Genomic DNA, 22,379 nt, shown 5'->3' with positions numbered 1-22,379 from the left:
CTTCAGCAAGCCATCACTATAAAACAGTTAAAAGAGATCTTCTATATTAAAAGCAATGTAGGGGTAAAAAAAAAAAAAAAACTAGGAACAAAACTGTTGACGTGTTTCAGCCTCCTGCATAGGCTGAAATGCATTAACTTTTCTTTTACCCCTACGTCACTTTCGATAAAGAATATAAAGGAGATTGGATTTTAACCTTCCAACTTGCCGGCTCTTTTTTATTGCATGACCATATACAAAGACAACATTTCGGGATCACAGCGGGACCCTTCATTAGACATCACGTGCCTGCGTCCCTAGCGACTACTGACGTCACTCAGCCCATACAGTTATATGGTCGGGAATCCCCAGCCACACAAGCAAGGGGGAAGGGTTGGGGAGGGTGACATCATTTCATTAATGTGGTCACATGGCCATATTTGGGCAATGATGTCACCACTAACCCAACTCCTTCCAGTATATTGCTGATGACAGCTCAGAAAGCTGTCATGGGGCAAGTGGTCTTCATTGAGTTAGGGTTGTCAGGTTGTTTCTTTCAGTGGGTTTTGTTCATCGTGGTTTGTGAGAATTGACATCACTGGACAACGTGATTGACAATGGATTTACATTGTGGGACATTTTTAAGGACTTGTTAAAAATGTTGTAGTCATTTTTATTTACTTTTTACATTATTTTTGTGAATGAGTAGCGGTACTATTTGCCCATTATTCATTCACATGTGGGGTAGTATCTGGGTGCCCCCTTTTTGTTGATTCCAATAAGCTCCCTGCCTGCAGACCCCCACCACCCGGCCAGGGTTGTGGGAAAGAGGCCCTTGTCTTCATCAACATGACACTCCCCCCCCCCCCCCCCATGTTGAGGGCGTGTGGCTTGCAAGGCTGCATCCTCAGATTATTGTATAGATTTTGGTGGGGACCCTTAACTTTTTTGCCCATCTTGCTGTAGGATGTACAGTACAAGGTGACATAGCTATAGAAAAAACAAAGACTTTTAAATTGCGAAGAATAAATTACCTTTCAATGCCAGCTTCTTTTTTGTTCATAAAGTGGGTTTCCATGCAATTTTTACAAAGAAAAACAAGCTGGCAGGTAGCTGCCATATACCTGCATGTAAGCAACATTTTCCTTTTCATAAAAGTCAGTTTTGCTGTAGTAGGTTGTATACAGTATATCTTTAAAGGGCGGTTAGTCAACCACCTCCCGCACAGCCTAATATAATAATAATATTATTCAGCAGGAGCACCATCATCCCAGTGGGCACCTCGTGCGTGTCTTAGACTCGCTGACCAGCGGAACACAGATCGTTGTACCAGGCCGGCCATGATACTATGTGATCATTGTGACCGACCACACAATGGCTTTCATTCATAGCCATTCATTGTGTACTAGCTGTGATTGGTTACAGTGATCACATGGTACAGGACCAATCACAATGCACCTGTACCATGTGAAAGCTGTGGCCAATCACAGAGATCACAACTGTACACAAGGCACATAAATGGAAGCCATTCATAAAAACAGTTGCTCATCATTGTAATAAACAACCATAGTGTAAAAAAAGAAAACCCTGATCAGCTCTATGGTGACACTTCTGCTGCTTTGGTCACAGTATGTGAAAAAAAAAATGAAAAATACATTGTAAAAATAAAAAAAAAGTTAAAAAAAAATGTAAATGTTTTTTTTTCTTACATGCTGTCACAAGTCAGTGTCCCTGATTACCGCCACACCAGTCATATGAGGATGCTGCACTGCTCTGGTTCTTCATTTTATTAAAAAATTGTTCTAAAAAAATAACAACTTCAAAAAAACTCACCATGCCTCTAACAACTTTGGGTTGTGTACTTTCCAAAAAGGGGTCATTTGTATTTGTGCTGTCCTGCCATTTTAGGGCCTCATATAATTAAACAGCCAGTCAAGTATATCAGAATTGATAGATTTTTTAATATATATACCATAGATTGTAGACTCTATAACTTTCACACAGACTCAATAATATACACTGATTTGGATTATTTTTTACAAAAAAAATGTAGCAGAATACATCTTGGCCTAAATTTTTGAAGAAAGATTAATTATTTGCAAAACTGTTTTTTTTTTTTTTTTGTAAATATTTTGCTGTATTTTTCCTTTATATAGCAAAAATTAAAAACCCAGTGGTAATTAAACACCACCAAAATAAAGCTCTATCTGTCTCAAAAAAATGAAAAACTAATTTGGGTAATTATATTTCAAAATATGACAGGCCTGAAATTTGAAAATTGGCCTGAGCAGGAAGAGGTTGAAAGTGTCTGGTATTGACGTGGTTAAAGGAACTGGACATTGTTTCACTTTAAGCATTATTAAAATTTCTGCCCACAGCCAAATTAAATATTTTACGTTTTTGTTTTTGCATTAGTGCATGTCGCCCAAGTCAATGCCCAAGCCCCCATGCCAATTGTTTGACAATAGCCTAATAGGATAGAAAATAGCTGTTATTAGGATTAAAGATTCGGGTTCCATTTATTTCAATGAGATTCCCATTTAACCCATTGAAGACTAAGCCTTTTTCTGACACTCAAGTTAAAATGAGTATTTTGTGCTAGAAAATTACTTTTATATATACCCCAAACATTATATACATACTTTTTTAGCAGATATCATCAAAACGGCGGTCGTATTTAAGGTCGCACTGTATTTGCGCAGCGGTCTTTCAAACGCAATTTATTTGGAACAAGTACACTTTCATGAATTCCAAGGGAGGTGCCAAGCTGGCTGCATGGCCTAGTAGGCCTCAAACCGTGGCCTCAATTTGTGTGAAGGCCCAGCCGCAAGTGCACTCATCCCAACCAGGATCACTGGGGCCACCCCCCCAATGGAGGCCGACTCAGCCGCATGGCCCAGTAGGCCGCGGCCTAAATTTATGTGGATGCCCAGCTGCCTGGGCACAAGCCTCAGTGGAGTGGAACACAGAGGGGCAGGGGAGGGAAGGGAAGATGCCCAAACGGAGGGTAGTGGCTTCAGCCACCCTCACTGGGGCCGCCCGCCCCACATAGCTCCCGACCAGTGGGCCACAAAGCCGCGGCTTAAATTTGGGGCCTGATTCGGCCGCATGAGGCGCCAACCCATGGATGCCAAACCATCCACTTCCCTAGCCCAACATCTGCAGCAGGGAGCCCATTCCTGTCCTAGTCACCAACCCACAGGGTAGCAGGGGAACCCTGCTCAACCCCCCATTGTGCACCAGGAAAAACCTGGTCAGCAGCAACTCCAACAAGCCCCCCTTAAGAGCATGTGGCAAAAGCCAGCTCATAACCTCACCCAAGGAGGGGGGGTAGTGGGAGGCTGGGCTGAAGACCCACAGTGACCACCAGATTTTTAGAGTCCTGGTGGGGAGAGGGGAAATGGGGGTTCCACCATCCCAGGGAGTGGCCCAAAACATTCACCCCAAAAAACCCTCCAGGGGTAGTGGGGGGACAGCTACTTAACATACCAGGAACAGGGTGGGCACCGCTCCTTACAGACCACCACTCCATCGGGATGTGGGTGGCTGTCGGCCAGGAGGAATGCTGCAACTCGAGGCCAGGTCGTATGCCCCCACCCAGTGAGGCTTTGTAGCGGCCAACCTAGCGCAGAGCTAAGGCCTGCGCACGCTCACTGGCCAGACTGGCGGGGGACCCTCTGGATCTAGATTATCAAGTCTGTCGCCCAGTCCAGCAGTTGATAGTAGATTTCTCACAGGAACAAAATAACAAAGATAGGAAAAAATCCATTTAAAAGGAAAAAAATTGCCAGGACCAGAGATCCCAGCAAGGAACTAGGTCTTTACTCCTGACTAGGCAGAAAAAAAGTGCATACAGCTGAGTGTGGGTGTATACCCCCTAGGACTGCCCATAGGCGTAGTCAAGCTTTTTGCTGCCTAGTGTCCTACTCCTGTAGGGGGCAGTATAACCCAATGGTTAAGAAGAATCAGGAGCTGTGTCCATCAATGAATGAAAGAGAAAATATGTTTTTCTTTTTTCAAATTTCACAACAATGTAGATACATATTAAGGTTCCCTGAGGAAGCAGAGAAAGTGTTTTTATGTATTTATGAAAGTACTGTAAATGTATAACAGTTGAAGCCATTGTGCTATGATTTTGTACACATTTTTATGTCTAAATTGCAAACCTTTTTAATCATGTTTATATAATAAATTTTTCTTTTTTATGATATGTATGTGAATGGGCTCATCCCAGCAATAACACCACTACCTGTCCTTTTTTGGTAGGGGTACGTCCTGTCCCTTCCTTCTTTTTTCTATGTTAATATCCAAACTCATCTAATGTTCATTGAACCAAAGCCAGGCACTTTTGACCCATCACTATATAGTATCATCTATCCTGGAACTTTTTGGCAGGGATGGATTTGATGTATGACTGTATGTTACCTTCAGAATCTCAGTTTTAATCCAAGTATGTTTAGCTATGAGAACATTCTTCAAACTTTTATATCTATGTTGGCTACTTTTATATATTATATACCTTGTCATAAGCCATATTACGGGTTTCTAGACTTCATGATATTAAAGAACAAGTATAAGAATGTCACTAATGTCCTGTTCTTTATATTCAGATATACATTCCGTGACAATGCCAAAATGGTGGCTGGAGTCCCCCAGGTCCTCGTTCTGAACTAACTGCTAAGAGAGTACAGGAGAGGGCGCTTTTCTACCTGTTTGCCTACAAATTACTGAACAACGAGTGAATAAAGTTTTTTTTTCTTTACATGTATCATCTGTGTTTTGAGTCGTTTTATTTCAAAAGCAGAAAGTTTCTGGATATGTGTTGTATATCAATGATGTGACCCTAAACGCCATCTCATCCCTTTAGGCTCCTTTCACACTTGTATGACTCCAACGTTGCGCTGACGTTTTGAGTGCAATTTTGACGCAACTTTAGATGGATTGCAAGTTGCATTGTATAACATTCAGGTATAACTTTCATGCAACTTCTGAGTGTTAACATTGAAGTCTTTGACCCTCAAGTTGCATGAAAGTCAGACCACAGTAGTGCATGAACTACTTTGAAGTTGCTGCAACTTTAAGGGGCCTTGGCTCCATTCACACTTGTGCAACTTGTCAGGCAACTGTGGACATCAAAGTTGCATGACAAGTCTTTCCCCATATTTTCCAATGACTACCATTCATATAAGAGTAACCTAAAGTTGCAGCAACTTAAAAGTAGTTAATGCACTACTTTGGTCTGACTTTCATGCAACTTGAGGGCCATAGAATTCAATATTAACCATCAGATGTTGCATGAAAGTCATACCTGAATGTTATACAATGCAACTTGTGTGCAACAGTTTTCCATTATCACTGGTCAAAGCCAAAGTCTTATCCAAGTTGCACTCATACAAAGTTGTTCCAAAGTTGCACTCCAAAGTCAGCGCAATCTTGGAGTCGAACAAGTGTAAATGGAGCCATTTATGGCCTTTTTTAAGCCTTTAGCCAATAATTAGTGAATGTGGTCAACTTAATAAAAAAAAAAAAAAACTCATTGTAACAAGAGAAAAAATGTAATATATTGCAACTAACCAGTCTTTGGATTTAGAAGTACGTTAAATTATCTCAGGCTTATTTCCTTTTTTTTCACTTGGGGATCCTGCCATGACAGGAAGTGAAAAAAGTCTCCCAAACAGGGCACAGAGAGTAATCCACCACAGCGCCCCCATTAACATTTTTTTTTGCCTGGATGTGATGCAATTGTATGGTGGCAAAATGTGCTCCTTCCCACAGGTCTGGTCTGGGTATGTTAGGCACTGGGGTGTAGGATTATGGATGGTATATACATGTCCCTTAGGTTTCTAGCCTACATATGGTGAGGGTCTCTAGGATTTATATTAATAAAAAACATGTTGCACTATCAATATAAAGTGCATAAACGCATAACAATTAATTAATCAAGTAAAAGATTTATATATATATATATATATATCAAAAACTCAATAAATGAGAATGTGTTAAAAAACATTCATAAATGATCCAGTGAAGTCCATCAGAAAAAAAGAAGAAGAGAAGTGCTCTTGTGCAAAAAGTTAATTTATATATTCTTCATACCCTAAAGTGCACACCCAACTTTCAAGTCGCTTACAGCTATCCTAACCCCAAGATGGGGTCTGGCTGCACTTTATCCTAGTATCATCATGGGATGGATGAATATCAGCAGCCAAGATTCCACGATGGCTTAAGCCCCATACACACACGCAGATCGTCGTCATACAAATGTTCATCTTTTCTCCCCGGGATGTCGGTGTCTGTTGAAAAGTGCAAAGACAGCACAAGGACAGCACAAGAATTTTGTCTGCAGACTTCAGCTGACTGCAGAAGTGATGTCATGTAATGGTTAACTTTCCCTGTGTTTTTTATTTTCTGAGCATGCCCAGTCTTGCAAATCTGCGGTCTGTCGGCTGATTTCTGTACTGACAGGCAAACAATTGTCCGTTCTGGTGTCTGCAGACAAAAATTTTCATGTTTGCAAGAAAGACTCTTGTCCGCAGATTGTGTGCAGACATCTGTCGGAGGCACCATACTAACACGCATACAATCGGCAGATCTTTCGTCCGCCGACGTTTGTATGAAGACAATCTGCGTGTGTGTACGGGGCTTTACCATACTCTATCCCAGTATCTCTAGGATTTATGTCTGCCATGGAGAAGAGATATACATAAGAAAGCTGGCAGCTTATGGCTATGATTAAGGCTACATGCCGAAATGCATGAGCCCTGTATCATTTTATACTAAACCTGGATTAATAAACAAATTAATTGCGGGAGATCGAGTTGCCAGCTTTCTTGACACTAAAAGCCAGTGCTCCGACCAATTACCACCTCAGTGAATTCCAACAGGTGTTCTCTTCTATATTTAAGCATGGAGAAGAGATGTGCTTGGGTTCAGTCTGAACTGGGCTGCCATTTAGGTTGAATGATGTCACAAGCACCCCTGACCCTTTGTTTACAATGCCGCTGCGCTGCAAGGCAGAGTAACCCCCCAGCTGAAGCGCATTGACCATGGACTTACAGGTTCAGCAATATAGAGCTGAACCCAAGCTCATCGCTACTATAAAGGAAACAAGCTTTGTTGTTCTCTCAGATCTTAAAAAGTTCTCACCTGGGTCCTGCAGCCCGGAGACTTTGTAGAGCTTTGGGTGGAATGAAGCCTCCATCCACAGGTCCACATACTAGCAGTTAGCCAGACCTCACCAGTCCCAGCTGTCCATACATTTTACACAAAGTGTTGGATACCTGTGCCCCCCCCGACACGTGCCGTGGTTCTTTCCTCCAACCCCTGTGTCACTACAGGATTCAACAATGACACTGAGATTGAAGGATGGAACTACAGTGCACAGTGTGGGACACAGAAATCTGACACTACCAAGAGGTTGTCAGTGGCTCCTGCATTGGAATATTGGGGGGGGGGGGGGGGTTTGTAGGCTGTAAGTTTACCTCTTCTGTTACAGGCACATATATTCTTGAACTTTTTTAAAAACTGACATGTTCATTATGAGAAAGATACATAGAGAAAACACAAAATGCATGGCATATGTACAACTTTGCACTCACTTGCTCACTATTGCAGTAACAATAGTCAACTGTAAATAAATATATATACGTGTGTATACAGTGCCTTGTGAAAGTTTTCGGCCCCCTTGAACTTTGCGACCTTTTGCCACATTTCAGGCTTCAAACATTAAGATATAAAACTGTAATTTTTTGTGAAGAATCAACAACAAGTGGGACACAATCATGAAGTGGAACAAAATGTATTGGATATTTCAAACTTTTTTAACAAATAAAAAACTGAAAAATTGGGCGTGCAAAATTATTCAGCCCCCTTAAGTTAATACTTTGTAGCGCCACCTTTTGCTGCGATTACAGCTGTAAGTCGCTTGGGGTATGTCTCTATCAGTTTTGCACATCGAGAGACTGAAATTTTTGCCCATTCCTCCTTGCAAAACAGCTCGAGCTCAGTGAGGTTGGATGGAGAGCGTTTGTGAACAGCAGTTTTCAGTTCTTTCCACAGAATCTCGATTGGATTCAGGTCTGGACTTTGACTTGGCCATTCTAACACCTGGATATGTTTATTTGTGAACCATTCCATTGTAGATTTTGCTTTATGTTTTGGATCATTGTCTTGTTGGAAGACAAATCTCCGTCCCAGTCTCAGGTCTTTTGCAGACTCAATCAGGTTTTCTTCCAGAATGGTCCTGTATTTGGCTCCATCCATCTTCCCATCAATTTTAACCATCTTCCCTGTCCCTGCTGAAGAAAAGCAGGCCCAAACCATGATGCTGCCACCACCATGTTTGACAGTGGGGATGGTGTGTTCAGGGTGATGAGCTGTGTTGCTTTTACGCCAAACATAACGTTTTGCATTGTTGCCAAAAAGTTTGATTTTGGTTTCATCTGACCTTCTTCCACATGTTTGGTGTGTCTCCCAGTTGGCTTGCGGCAAACTTTAAATGACACTTTTTATGGATATCATTAAGAAATGGCTTTCTTCTTGCCACTCTTCCATAACGGCCAGATTTGTGCAGTATACGACTGATTGTTGTCCTATGGACAGAGTCTCCCACCTCAGCTGTAGATCTCTGCAGTTCATCCAGAGTGGTCATGGGCCTCTTGGCTGCATCTCTGATCAGTCTTCTCCTTGTATGAGCTGAAAGTTTAGAGGGACGGCCAGGTCTTCGTAGATTTGCAGTGGTCTGATACTCCTTCCATTTCAATATTATCGCTTGCACAGTGCTCCTTGGGATGTTTAAAGCTTTGGAAATCTTTTTGTATCCAAATCTGGCTTTAAACTTCTCCACAACAGTGTTTCGGACCTGCCTGGTGTGCTCCTTGTTCTTCATGATGCTCTCTGCACTTTAAACAGACCTCTGAGACTATCACAGTGCAGGTGCATTTATACGGAGACTTGATTACACACAGGTGGATTTTATTTATCATCATTAGTCATTTAGGTCAACATTGGATCATTCAGAGATCCTCACTGAACTTCTGGAGAGAGTTTGCTGCACTGAAAGTAAAGGGGCTGAATTATTTTGCACGCCCAATTTTTCAGTTTTTTATTTGTTAACAAGGTTTGAAATATCCAATAAATTTCGTTCCACTTCATGATTGTGTCCCACTTGTTGTTGATTCTTCACAAAAAATTACAGTTTTATATCTTTATGTTTGAAGCCTGAAATGTGGCAAAAGGTAGCCAAGTTCAAGGGGGCCGAATACTTTCGCAAGGCACTGTATACCCACCCTAATGGATGTGGTAAGAAATAATAAATAAACTACATGAAATAGTGAATATTATACGTGAGCTTGCTGCTCCTTTAAGAGGTATAGTGCCTTAAATCATATATATGTGTAAAAAGGACGCTCCTACTATGAAAACCTAATATGTGTAAGCGGTAGCATAAACTCATTATATATATATATATATATATATATATATATACAGAATATCAAAGTTCAAAAATCAATAGAAGTCAAAATCAATAAAGTCCATCATATAAGTGAAAATTATTGCAGTTCCTAATTAAAGTGCTGAGGTGCCAAATGCTGTAAACCAGGGCTTCCCAAACTTTTTTGGGCCGAGACCCACTTCTGAATACATTTCGTTTTCGGGACCCACTTGCTTGTAATTGAATATTGTAAAGAGCTACAGAATTTGTTGGCGCTATATAAATGCAAGTAATAGTTGTAAGTTTTCAGCACCCTCAGACAGTATAAGGCAGGCAGAGGACGGAAATCAACCACCCCAGGACAGGGATCAGCAGTCTATATGGCACTCACCCTCCTTTATCTCCCAGTGGTCCACAGTGAAGGTGAAGCCCCTGTTTGCCCTCTCCAAGGCCCAGTACACCTCACCCAGAGTCTCCATGATGAGAAGCTCTATGCTGGTCTTGGTTTCCTGGCTCTTCTCCTTCAGATCATCTACTGGGGTCACAGAAGCTGCCATGAACTCCTGACACCGCCGGGCCACCTGGTCCTCCTATGACACTGAGGCTGCCATCTCTGCCCACTATAGCTGAGAGAATTCCGCCGCCAGTCTAGCCACCACTGCTGCCACCAGCAGGACCGAGGAGCTGGCTCCGCACCCCATGAACATATCCTACATAACAGCTCACATCCATACAAATACAACATTACAATGCCATAAAAATGGTTACTCACTGATGCAAGTATCCTCCTCGCGGGGAAATGCAGACCAGCCCCAGTAAACTGCGTGGGCGGGGTCCTGAATCCATTGCGATTTGACTGCTCTGGCTCTCTGTAATTTGCACGGGCTCGCACAGCACAATTTAAACTGGCCCACTCTCAGTGATTTCCGGCTCAGCGGGACCCACTCAAACGCAGCTCGCGACCCACCAGTGGGTCCCGACCCACAGTTTGGGAACTCCTGCTGTAAACAAAAGTGGTGCAGTCCATGCTCCCCTCCTGTGTGCCCGCTCACTCGCCAATGGCCATAGACTTCTATAAACAGAAGTCATGTGCGCTTTGCAAAACATCACCAAGGTGATAGCCTTTGATAACGTCCCGTGGGAGGGACGAAACATGCCAGTGACTGCTAGTGGTAACGTCAGATCCGGCAGGTGACACGCAAGTGGCGGTGTACTTCCAGATCCCAGTTTTTATGCTTGATTTATAGGGATGTAACGATATTACCGCTATCGCGGTATCGCGGTTGTTCACATGGCCCGATATCGTCGTGGTGGGTGCACGGTGTCTGGCCGCCGTCTCTGTGTCTCTCTCTGTGTCTTGTCGGCTCCTGCTGTCTGCGGTCACTCATCTCTATGCTCCACTGCTACTGGCCGAGCCGAGGCGAGAGGCTGCCAGTTGGTTTGGAGCAGTGTGGGTGGGCGGGCTTGTGGAGCGGAGGCGGAGCCAGCGCACGACAGCGGCGGAGTCGGAGCAGCTTCCTTCCAGGCAGGCACCGTGACCACAGCGTGACAGGCTGACAGCACCACGGCAAGTCGGCAAGAGGAAGACAGTGACACCGGACCGCCGGTGAGTCAGTTTATGTGTAAAAGAAAGTGAGCACACATATGCATTGCTGGGCAGCAGATGACCAAGAACTGTGAGCGCGCTCTCAGCACAGCAACAAGACTAATGGCCTGTAGTGGGATCACACATGATCACCAGTCCCTTCTGGGGCATTCACCTTTAAAAGGGATTCCAGGCTGAGCAGGAAGAGCTTAATAATATCAGAACAGCATCTAGGAAAAGGGTCTGGTCTGGTATTGATCAAGGGAATGCCTGGCTCTTAATTAACAAACAGAAGTAAATTGGCTGAAATTGTAACTTGCTGGAAAGTTAAACAGCATATTGATCTTTGTAAATGTCAGGTTTGATGTAGTAGGTTGGTTGTATACATCGTACTACAGATGTGCCAAGGTATGATCTTAAAAATACTATAAAAATTGCTACTCCCCATTCTCCACCAACCAAACATTTTTTAAACATTTATTTTCCTTTGGTACTTATCCACAGTGGCAGTGCCCAGCCACCCATGCTGTTTGTTTCATGATCCCTTTCCCATTAGCCTAGAAAATGTTTTTTACATTCAGCTTTTAGCTTTTCCACAATATCGCAATAAATATCGTACCGTGAGGTCAATATCGAAATTGTATCGTACCGTGAAATTTTGATATCGTTACATCCCTATTGATTTACCTTGTCCAAAACTGAGTGGAATACTGTGTTCTTAGTATCATTTTAATAAACAGAATTGCGATATATATTCCTCCTCTCTTCTGGCATTATACTATATACTATACATGAAGGGAATCCACATCCACAAAGAAGGAGCTCCGTTGGAGGACTACTAATCCCAGCATCTGAGATGTTTTGCAAAGCGCACATGACTTCTGTTATTGGAGTCTATGGCCGCTGGTGAGTGAGCGGGCACACAGGAGGAGAGCACGGACTGCACCCATTTTGTTTACAGCATTTGGCACCTTAGCACTTTAATTATGATGGAACTGCAATAATTCTCACCTATATGATAGACTTTTATTGATTTTGATTTTGACTTATATTGATTTTTGAACTTTGATATTGTGTGTATAAACAGAATAAAATAAAGATTATTGCGCTAACTTGAAAAATTTAAGCAGCTGACATCAATCACTGAACTAAGGAGAGTGATAAATCAATACAAATACAAAAATATGTGCAGCGCTAGAAGAAAAAAATTTTCCAACAAAATAAATTGTCCAATCGCAGGAAGCATTCCACAAGTAACATAAACAATGGATGGTGAGAAAAAGTCCAATATATAATGGTGCAAATCATATATAAGTGCAGCAAATCCCGTCACCAGTGAAGGTAGAAATATATTGCGCTCACCAGATGGATGGGACCCCAAAACACCTTATAGTGTAGGAGTCAAACAGGCTTAAGAATGATGGAGTATCCCCACAGATTTTTCACCGATTCCAACGGCAACCATGCAAATCTCCGGTAGATGAAATAATTCAGAGATTCCCCTTCCACATGGTGGGTGGTAAAACCGAAAAAAATGGAGGGACATATAGCGTAATATTGCTAAAATCAATTTAATATCAATAAAGCTGATACACTTACAGACATCCGTGAAAGACAGGCATATAAGATGTAAAACAGCTGGGCTGACCAAGTCCTCTTTACATGTTTCGGCATAAATGCCTTTTTCAAAAGATAAAGTCAGCAGGTAGCCAGTGTTCATATATATATATAGAGGTAGAATTAATTGGGTACACCTGTAGGAAGTAGGCAGTGGACTGCATGGAAACCGGAAGTAAAACCGGCGTGCGTTCCAAGCCTCACTATGGTATAGCGCCAAAAATTAAGCCTATTAGATCATAAGGGGAAAATAAATATTTAACAGGAAGTGATGAAATGCCTGGAGGGGATGGCATTAGCCATCGTACACCCCAAGCCTCTTTCTGGATTGTAAAACAGGATATGCTGACATCACATCCGGGACTGGGCGGAAGTGATGTCAGCGTCAAAACATCGAGGGGGGACGGCATTTAACCATCATCAACCCCAAGCCTCCATCTGAAATGTAAAACCGGATATGCCGACATCACATCCGGGATTGGGCGGAAGTGATGTCAGCAAGGCAAGGCGGACCGCTTTACCGGAAGTTAGGGCATATCAATGCACCAGGTCAACAAACCAGAAATGGAGACAACTCAGATTGGCCGATTCAACAAATAGTGAATAACGCCAATAAGAGAACAAAAAAAGAGGAAAATAAAAATAAAATGATGACGTTATAGTTAAACAGCGCCAACAAAAGAGTAGAAAAGGAGGGGAAAAAAACGGTTTAGTTATCTAAAACCATAGTATATCATCATAGTGGGCTCATTTAAAAAAATGAGAAACCAATATTTGGAAAAAAACAAAAATGTCAATTGTCCACAGTTGACGGGACATAATAACAAATTTTGTCTATACACAGTCCATAGTCTATCTCCATATTAGGTGACCCTTAATACAGGATATCTATAACAAAAAAATAATATTTTTATTAAATAACTACATGATGTATACAGCCAAAGGACAAATGTAATAAAAATATTTTTATAAAAAAATATCGTAAATAAAAATGATAAAATCACATAAAAGAACGAATAAGGATAAAGGGAACGTAAAAGGCTAATGATAGCCAAAAAGGTAGGTGGGAGTGGGATATTTAATACGCTAAGCTGTGTTTATAAAGGCGTTTATATCCCACTCTATATTCAACCCAAAAGGATGGTAGGACTTCAAAGTATAGATCCAGTATGTCTCTCTCCTAGAGACACCACGAATTTTTGAGCCACCCCTCCAGGGAGGTACATACTGGTCTATGACCTGAAATAAAGTGCCAGTGGGATCTTTATGGTGATAAAGAAGGTAATGTTTACCTACAGTATGCTTATCCTTGCCTGTGAGAATGCTCGTAATATGTTCATTAACACGCACATTAAAGGACCTAATAGTGCGTCCCACGTACTGCTTTTTACAGGGGCACGTTAACAAATAAACAATATGAGTAGTTATGCAAGTGGCGAAAAACTTGATATGGTAGAGACTCCCTGTGACAGAAGATTGAAAAGATGTGAATTTCCTTCTTTTATCACAATTATATTCACACACTCGGCACTTCCGGCAGGGATAAAAACCAATAAGATCAGCAAAAAAATTTTTTGGTTTAATTGGTTCATCCGGTACATTGGGAGCTAATTGTCCTCTTAATGCAGGGGCACCTCTGAAAGTGACCGAGGGTCGTACAGGTAAGACGGTACCCAGAATGGGATCATTTCTAAGTACATCCCAATGTTTAGAAATAATTCTCTTGATGGAATTATGCTGAATAGAAAAATTGGTAAAAAAGGACCATTTAGCAAAGTCAGACTGGTTTTTTGTTTTATTTTTATTTTTAGACCCAGAAAGTAATTGTGCTCTATCAATCTGGGTTACTTCCATTATAGTGGACTTAAGAACATCAGAATTATAACCCTTAACTAAGAACCTATCCTTTAACAGCTGGGCTTGTTGGAGGAATTCATGTTCATGAGTACAATTCCTCCTAAGTCTGATGAATTGACTCTTAGGTATTCCACCCAACCAAGCCTTGTGATGACAGCTGTCAACAGGCAGGTACGAGTTACGGTCTGTGTCCTTGAAAAAGGTACTGGTGACAAACTGATTGTCCACTATGGAAATATTGAGGTCTAAGAAATGAATATTAGTGGAACTATATTCAAAAGATAAATGGATACCTCTCGTATTGTCATTCAAGAATGACATGAATGTCTCGAGAGATGAGGTGTCCCCCTTCCACAGGAGGAGGATGTCGTCTATATAACGCACCCAGAGAACCAGCTCGGGTGCGTCATAAGGGAAGACGACATCCTCCTCCCATTTGGCCATAAAGAGGTTGGCTAAACTAGGGGCGAACTTCGCCCCCATGGCCACACCCCTTTGTTGTAAAAAGTATTGGTGATTGAACCAAAAGTAATTCCTTCCGGTAGCAAATATCAACAGATCTAGAATGAAATCTCGATGTGAAGGAGAGATAGATTTATCTGTCTTTAAGAAGTGGTCAACAGCGTTTAAACCCTGATCATGAGGGATACAAGTATAGAGCGAGGTGACATCTGCTGTCACCATCAGATGTTCACCTTCTAACTTGATATTTTTCAGCCTGTTGATAACATCACAGGTATCCTTAATGAAGGAAGGAGTGTCAAAAACCAGCGGTTGTAGATAGAAATCGATGTATTTTCCAATACGTGATGTAATAGAATTAATGCCGCTAATAATAGGGCGACCGGGAGGATTTACCGGGTTTTTATGTACTTTCGGTAAATAGTACATGACTGGGATGCGAGGGGCTGTAGGAACCAAAAAAGACCTTTCTTTCTTGTTTATTAAGTTCCTTTCATAGCCTTTCTCCACCAGTCTCACCAATTCCTTCTTGAAAGAAGTAGTAGGGTTATTTTGTATTTTGATATAGGTGTCCTGATCGCCTAGGATTCTACCCATTTCATCATTGTAGTCCTGTTTATCAAGGACGACGATACCGCCGCCCTTGTCTGCAGGGCGCACTATGAGGTCTTTCTGCTCACACAGAGATTTTAGACCCCTTTTCAGTTGAGGCTGTATATAGGGTTTCTTAACAGCTAACTCAGCCAGATCTTTAAACACCAAATCTTTAAACACCGCCACTGATGGAGCAACCGGACCAGGGGGGTTAAATAAAGATGGATTTGATAATCCGGAATGTTTAATAGAAGAGGTATATTCACGTGGTACTTCAGTTCTGGGTTTTGACAGAATGTACCTTTGTACATTTATTTTGCGCACATATTTGTGGACATCGATAAATGTATTAAATTTGTTAATGGGTTTGGGTGGAGCGAACTTCAAACCTCTATCCAAGGTGTATAGCTCATCAGGACTGAGTTCCACCTTGCTAAGGTTGAAGATACCGGATCCAATCAAGTTTTTATTCTTTTTTCTTTGGATCCGCCACCCCCCTCTGGTACCTCGCTTGGATCCGCACCCCTTTTTCCCTTGTTGTATTGCCGGGGAAAATCCCATTCATGACTGGGTCCTGGGCGTGGCTGGTTATAATTAAAGGGTGAACTATTTTGATGGTCATACTCCTCATCGTATGAACGAGACTGATCATCATGTCGAGGTTGTTGCCTCAAAGGAGAAAACCTATTATGTGTGTTCACGTTATATGGTTTAGCATATGTTTGTTGAGGGCAAGGTCTAAATGGAGGGGGAGAGAAATGTCTTTGATAATTCTCATTGTGAGACCACTGTCCCCTAGGGGAATCTACTGGATGAGGAGGGTACCAGTTATTCTTAACAGGGCCTCTTCCATGTGGTGTTTGTGGTGGATGGTTACCCTTCCAATTCGGATTTTTTGGATTTTTCCCTTTTTTATGGGGGGGACCCTTGTTTTTTGACTTCTTTTGTGTTTTAGGTGGAAGAGAAGTTTGAACAGAGGTAGCCCCAGGAGCATTAGAAATCACATGGTCTGTCTGATTGCCATCATTTGGATCATTATTCAGTAGATTCCTTTGCCATTGAAAGACAGTACGGTTGTCATAATCGGACATGTCTCTCATAAACTTTTTTTGTTTCTTAGTTTTTTGTTCCCTTTCCTCTTTCTCTAAATACTTTTGAAGATTTTCAGAGAGAGTTTTGTACTCAGCTGTGGTGTTAAAAGGGGTAACCTTTTCTTTTAACTCTTTAATCTCCTTATCTAGGGAGGTTAATTTGGTACGTTTAATATCAACAAGATGCCGCAATAACTGTAAACCAGCATTATTGAAATAATCGGACCAAGCCTCTAAGGCTGTATCGTCTGATTGGGGGGATACCTCCCATCTCAGGCTTCTCGGAACCATTGATTTAGAGATATAATATTCTAAAAACGCAATGTCCCATTCAGAATGTAATTCTGACACCATAAGATTTTTAAGTCTTAAAAACAAACCGCCAACCTCAGTATCGGATTTGGTGGAGATAAAAACTCCATCAGTAATTACAGTTCTATTAGCTCTGTATTCAAAGACATCCATTGCTGGCATGTTCAAATCAAGAGCGACAAAAAGCTATATGTAAGTGACACAAAGAAAAAACTATGTGTACATAAGTGAATTAACACATATGTGAAAGAAAGCAGCAATAACAAAGGTCAAAAATGTGTACAAACAGAATAAAATAAAGATTATTGCGCTAACTTGAAAAATTTAAGCAGCTGACATCAATCACTGAACTAAGGAGAGTGATAAATCAATACAAATACAAAAATATGTGCAGCGCTAGAAGAAAAAAATTTTCCAACAAAATAAATTGTCCAATCGCAGGAAGCATTCCACAAGTAACATAAACAATGGATGGTGAGAAAAAGTCCAATATATAATGGTGCAAATCATATATAAGTGCAGCAAATCCCGTCACCAGTGAAGGTAGAAATATATTGCGCTCACCAGATGGATGGGACCCCAAAACACCTTATAGTGTAGGAGTCAAACAGGCTTAAGAATGATGGAGTATCCCCACAGATTTTTCACCGATTCCAACGGCAACCATGCAAATCTCCGGTAGATGAAATAATTCAGAGATTCCCCTTCCACATGGTGGGTGGTAAAACCGAAAAAATGGAGGGACATATAGCGTAATATTGCTAAAATCAATTTAATATCAATAAAGCTGATACACTTACAGACATCCGTGAAAGACAGGCATATAAGATGTAAAACAGCTGGGCTGACCAAGTCCTCTTTACATGTTTCGGCATAAATGCCTTTTTCAAAAGATAAAGTCAGCAGGTAGCCAGTGTTCATATATATATAGAGGTAGAATTAATTGGGTACACCTGTAGGAAGTAGGCAGTGGACTGCATGGAAACCGGAAGTAAAACCGGCGTGCGTTCCAAGCCTCACTATGGTATAGCGCCAAAAATTAAGCCTATTAGATCATAAGGGGAAAATAAATATTTAACAGGAAGTGATGAAATGCCTGGAGGGGATGGCATTAGCCATCGTACACCCCAAGCCTCTTTCTGGATTGTAAAACAGGATATGCTGACATCACATCCGGGACTGGGCGGAAGTGATGTCAGTGTCAAAACATCGAGGGGGGACGGCATTTAACCATCATCAACCCCAAGCCTCCATCTGAAATGTAAAACCGGATATGCCGACATCACATCCGGGATTGGGCGGAAGTGATGTCAGCAAGGCAAGGCGGACCGCTTTACCGGAAGTTAGGGCATATCAATGCACCAGGTCAACAAACCAGAAATGGAGACAACTCAGATTGGCCGATTCAACAAATAGTGAATAACGCCAATAAGAGAACAAAAAAAGAGGAAAATAAAAATAAAATGATGACGTTATAGTTAAACAGCGCCAACAAAAGAGTAGAAAAGGAGGGGAAAAAAACGGTTTAGTTATCTAAAACCATAGTATATCATCATAGTGGGCTCATTTAAAAAAATGAGAAACCAATATTTGGAAAAAAACAAAAATGTCAATTGTCCACAGTTGACGGGACAAAATAACAAATTTTGTCTATACACAGTCCATAGTCTATCTCCATATTAGGTGACCCTTAATACAGGATATCTATAACAAAAAAATAATATTTTTATTAAATAACTACATGATGTATACAGCCAAAGGACAAATGTAATAAAAATATTTTTATAAAAAAATATCGTAAATAAAAATGATAAAATCACATAAAAGAACGAATAAGGATAAAGGGAACGTAAAAGGCTAATGATAGCCAAAAAGGCAGGTGGGAGTGGGATATTTAATACGCTAAGCTGTGTTTATAAAGGCGTTTATATCCCACTCTATATTCAACCCAAAAGGATGGTAGGACTTCAAAGTATAGATCCAGTATGTCTCTCTCCTAGAGACACCACGAATTTTTGAGCCACCCCTCCAGGGAGGTACATACTGGTCTATGACCTGAAATAAAGTGCCAGTGGGATCTTTATGGTGATAAAGAAGGTAATGTTTACCTACAGTATGCTTATCCTTGCCTGTGAGAATGCTCGTAATATGTTCATTAACACGCACATTAAAGGACCTAATAGTGCGTCCCACGTACTGCTTTTTACAGGGGCACGTTAACAAATAAACAATATGAGTAGTTATGCAAGTGGCGAAAAACTTGATATGGTAGAGACTCCCTGTGACAGAAGATTGAAAAGATGTGAATTTCCTTCTTTTATCACAATTATATTCACACACTCTGCACTTCCGGCAGGGATAAAAACCAATAAGATCAGCAAAAAATTTTTTTGGTTTAATTGGTTCATCCGGTACATTGGGAGCTAATTGTCCTCTTAATGCAGGGGCACCTCTGAAAGTGACCGAGGGTCGTACAGGTAAGACGGTACCCAGAATGGGATCATTTCTAAGTACATCCCAATGTTTAGAAATAATTCTCTTGATGGAATTATGCTGAATAGAAAAATTGGTAAAAAAGGACCATTTAGCAAAGTCAGACTGGTTTTTTGTTTTATTTTTATTTTTAGACCCAGAAAGTAATTGTGCTCTATCAATCTGGGTTACTTCCATTATAGTGGACTTAAGAACATCAGAATTATAACCCTTAACTAAGAACCTATCCTTTAACAGCTGGGCTTGTTGGAGGAATTCATGTTCATGAGTACAATTCCTCCTAAGTCTGATGAATTGACTCTTAGGTATTCCACCCAACCAAGCCTTGTGATGACAGCTGTCAACAGGCAGGTACGAGTTACGGTCTGTGTCCTTGAAAAAGGTACTGGTGACAAACTGATTGTCCACTATGGAAATATTGAGGTCTAAGAAATGAATATTAGTGGAACTATATTCAAAAGATAAATGGATACCTCTCGTATTGTCATTCAAGAATGACATGAATGTCTCGAGAGATGAGGTGTCCCCCTTCCACAGGAGGAGGATGTCGTCTATATAACGCACCCAGAGACCCACTCAAACGCGGGACCCACTCAAACGCAGCTCGCGACCCACCAGTGGGTCCCGACCCACAGTTTGGGAACTCCTGCTGTAAACAAAAGTGGTGCAGTCCATGCTCCCCTCCTGTGTGCCCGCTCACTCACCAATGGCCATAGACTTCTATAAACAGAAGTCATGTGCGCTTTGCAAAACATCACCAAGGTGATAGCCTTTGATAACGTCCCGTGGGAGGGACGAAACATGCCAGTGACTGCTAGTGGTAACGTCAGATCCGGCAGGTGACACGCAAGTGGCGGTGTACTTCCAGATCCCAGTTTTTATGCTTGTTTTACCTTGTCCAAAACTGAGTGGAATACTGTGTTCTTAGTATCATTTTAATAAACAGAATTGCGATATATATTCCTCCTCTCTTCTGGCATTATACTATATACTATACATGAAGGGAATCCACATCCACAAAGAAGGAGCTCCGTTGGAGGACTACTAATCCCAGCATCTGAGATGTTTTGCAAAGCGCACATGACTTCTGTTATTGGAGTCTATGGCCGCTGGTGAGTGAGCGGGCACACAGGAGGAGAGCACGGACTGCACCCATTTTGTTTACAGCATTTGGCACCTTAGCACTTTAATTATGATGGAACTGCAATAATTCTCACCTATATGATAGACTTTTATTGATTTTGATTTTGACTTATATTGATTTTTGAACTTTGATATTGTGTGTATATACAGTATCTCAGAAAAGTGAGTACACCCCTCACATTTTTGTAAATATTTTATTATATCTTTTCATGTGACATTACACTTTTATAACTTGTATAACAGTGTAAATTTGCAGTCCCCTCAAAGTAACTCAACACACAACCTTTAATGTCTAAACCACTGGCAACAAAAGTGAGTACACCCCTAAGTAAAATGGTCCTAATTGGGCTCAAAGTGTCAATATTTTGTGTGACCACCATTATTTTTCAGAACTGCCTTAACCATCTTGGACATGGCATTCACCGGAGCTTCACAGGTTGCCACTGGAATCCTCTTCCACTCCTCAATGACTACATCACGGAACTGGTGGATGTTAAATACATTGCACTCCTTCACCTTTGGTTTGAGGATGCCCCACAAATGCTCAATAGGGTTTAGGTCTGGAGACATGCTTGGCCAGTCCATCACCTTTACCCTCCGCTTCTTAAGCAAATCAGTGGTCATCTTGGAGTTGTGTCTGGGGTCGTTATGTTTGAATACTGCCCTGCGGCCCAGGGAGGGGATCATGTTCTGCTTCAGTATGTCACAGTAAATGTTGGCATTCATGGTTCCCTCAAGGAATTGTAGCTCCCCAGTGCCAGGAGCACTCATGCAGCCCCAGACCATGACACTCCCACCACCATGCTTGACTGTAGGCAAGACACACTTGTCTTTGTACTCCTCACCTGGTTGCCACAACACACGCTTGGCACCATCTGAACCAAATAAGTTTATCTTGGTCTAATCAGATCACATGACATGGTTCCAGTAATCCATGTTCTTAATCTGCTTGTCTTCAGCAAACTCTTTGTGGGCTTTCTTGTGCATCATCTTTAGAAGAGGCTTCCTTCTGGGATGACAGCCATGCAGACCAATTTGATGCAGTGTGCGGCGTATGGTCTAAGCACTGACAGGCTGACCCCACACCCCTTCAACCTCTGCAGCAATGCTGGCAGCACTCATACGTCTATTTCCCAAAGACAACCTCTGGATATGATGCTGAGCACGTGCACTCAACTTCTTTGGTCGACCATGGTGAGGCCTGTTCTGAGCGGAATCTGTCCTGTTAAACTGCTGTATGGTCTTGGCCACCCTGCTGCAGCTCAGTTTCAGGGTCTTGGCAATCTTCTTATAGATAAAAAGAAGGTTGTAACCGCGCTAAAGGTGACAGGTAGTGAGCTGCGACTTCAAGTGTGACCACACCCCTAAAAATTATGTATTGTATAAGTCGCGCTAAATTGAAAAAACAAACAAATAAATGTCCAACTGTTTAAAGTCCCAAATATCATAAAGGTGACTAGTGATGTATGAGAATCTTGTGCTGCTTCCAAAAGATCCCGTAGGAATTGTGCTTACCAGAATGGCAATTTTAAATTGCAGAATTCATGTGATGAGATGAGTTCACGTGCCCAGGTGATCCAATGGAATTCTAGCACAAGGAACTCCCGATATAATGGTCGTGTATCATGTGGAGGAAAAATAATAATCCATAGCGTGATACCGTACAAAAATGTCAATATTAAAACTGTGTAGGACTACAAGTACTGTGAAATCCTTCACCAATTGTGCAGCCGCTTATCAAAAATAACTAGTAAAGGGCATGTATCAAAATAGAGGAAAAAAAGGACCACCACCAAACGTAGAGCCTCTTACC

General features: G+C 41.5%; 1 protein-coding gene across 1 annotated transcript in view; it reads left to right on the top strand.

Moving 5' to 3' along the window:
• Positions 1-4,653, top strand: part of LOC309564210 (pancreatic lipase-related protein 2-like) — a gene marked incomplete at both ends in the record, with an annotated part of 71,105 nt that extends 66,452 nt beyond the window's left edge. The window contains one exon of the mRNA XM_082268837.1: positions 4,590-4,653. Within this exon, the coding sequence (XP_082124963.1) occupies positions 4,590-4,653 (64 nt within the window). The remainder of the gene's footprint in view (positions 1-4,589) is intronic.
• Positions 4,654-22,379: the final 17,726 nt, after the last annotated feature.

The sequence above is a fragment of the Pelophylax lessonae genome (assembly GCF_965119305.1).
Source record: "Pelophylax lessonae genome assembly, chromosome: 9".
Taxonomy (NCBI): Eukaryota; Metazoa; Chordata; class Amphibia; order Anura; family Ranidae; genus Pelophylax; species Pelophylax lessonae.
The sequence above is the reverse complement of the archived record's forward strand: the minus strand, read 5'-3'. Positions and strand labels throughout refer to the sequence as shown.